The 1,257-nt window shown below is 56.7% G+C and overlaps 1 protein-coding gene across 1 annotated transcript in view; it reads left to right on the top strand.

The window, feature by feature from the left end:
* CYTIP (cytohesin 1 interacting protein) overlaps positions 1 to 231 on the top strand; it is a 14,351-nt gene extending 14,120 nt beyond the window's left edge. The window contains exon 9 of the mRNA XM_009885456.1: positions 22 to 231. Coding sequence (XP_009883758.1) covers positions 22 to 231 — 210 coding nt within the window. The remainder of the gene's footprint in view (positions 1 to 21) is intronic.
* The last annotated feature ends 1,026 nt before the right edge of the window (positions 232 to 1,257 follow it).

The following is a 1,257-nucleotide window of genomic DNA, read 5'->3' as shown; positions in this document are numbered from 1 at the left end:
TTCTGCCCCGGGGACGGGGAGGGCGCCGCCGGCAGGATCTCCCTGCGGAGGAACCGCAGCATCAGCCTGGCCAGCAGCGGGTCCATGTCCCCGCTCTGGGAGGGCAGCAGCTGCACCAGTAGTTTTGGGACCCTGCCGCGGAAAAGCAGGCGATCCAGTGTCCGAAAGCACCTTTTGAGGTTCATTCCAGGACTTCACCGGGCGGTGGAAGAGGAAGAAAGTCGGGTGTGATGTGGTACATGTCATCCCTCACGTCTGGGTCTCTGCGCGTGGGACTGCTGCGTGGCCTGGGGCACAGGGCAGCAGCTCGCCCAGAAGCACGCAGAGGGTGAAATGTGGTGGCACCGCATTTTTCCTCTCCTCACACAACCTTACAACAGGACTGATGATATTTGAAATGCTCTGGGGTTTTTAATTATTTTAATTTTTAATCAGAGCACACTGCGGACCTCTTCATTAACGTGAAAAATGACTAACTCTGAAATGTGAAGAACCTTTGCAGAACTTCCTCAGCATACTTTAGTGTTAATAACAGTTTTTAATTGAATGCAAAATTGATAGCTATTTATTTCCTGTTACCGGAGTCACAGTCTCCCAAAGGTCTTTAATAAAGCGAGTGCTTCTACTAAAACCAGTGACAGGGTCCCGTTAGAAAGAGGATGGAGCCCGGAGTGTATGACAGAGAGAGACCCCGGGCAGTAACGTTTTGAACTGAAGGGCAGAGATTTACCCGTGGTTGGTCACTGTAGGGTGACCTACGTGGGTGTGCTGGAGCGGGCCAGGAGCACACTTGCCAGCTCCCCAGGCGTGCGCATGGCCGCTGCCCACCCCATTGCCCCGAGACGCGGCCGCTGCTCGAGGACACGCACGCTCGATACCGGTGCCAGGAAAAGCGAGGGTGAGTGAACTCCACCACCCGCTTCCCAGTCTCCGAGGCAGGGATGGGTTCCCCCGGCCAGCCGTGCTGACAGCATCGATAGACAGATTTACAAAGCAAATGCCGGCTGCCATCGCTTTGGCATCTCTTCGCAGCCGTCGTATAAACCCTGCAGCAACTGGGTTTATCGGTTGTGATCCGGCCAGCTGCACTCTCTGCCAGTGGCCGGTACCCCATGTCCTGCCAAACCTGCCTTATTCCAGGGGATTTGGAGTACAAAGGACCCTCCTGAGCACGCACGCAGCCCCGGGCTCTTCTGCTGTGCCGCTGTCCGTGAAGCCGGTGTCCGAGCGCTGGCTGCCCTGGGCGGCTCGGCGTGG

Source organism: Charadrius vociferus, unplaced genomic scaffold, assembly GCF_000708025.1.
Source record: "Charadrius vociferus isolate BGI_N301 unplaced genomic scaffold, ASM70802v2 scaffold404, whole genome shotgun sequence".
Lineage (NCBI taxonomy): Eukaryota > Metazoa > Chordata > Aves > Charadriiformes > Charadriidae > Charadrius > Charadrius vociferus.
Note: the sequence above shows the minus strand (reverse complement) of the source record. Positions and strands in the feature narration are given on the sequence as shown.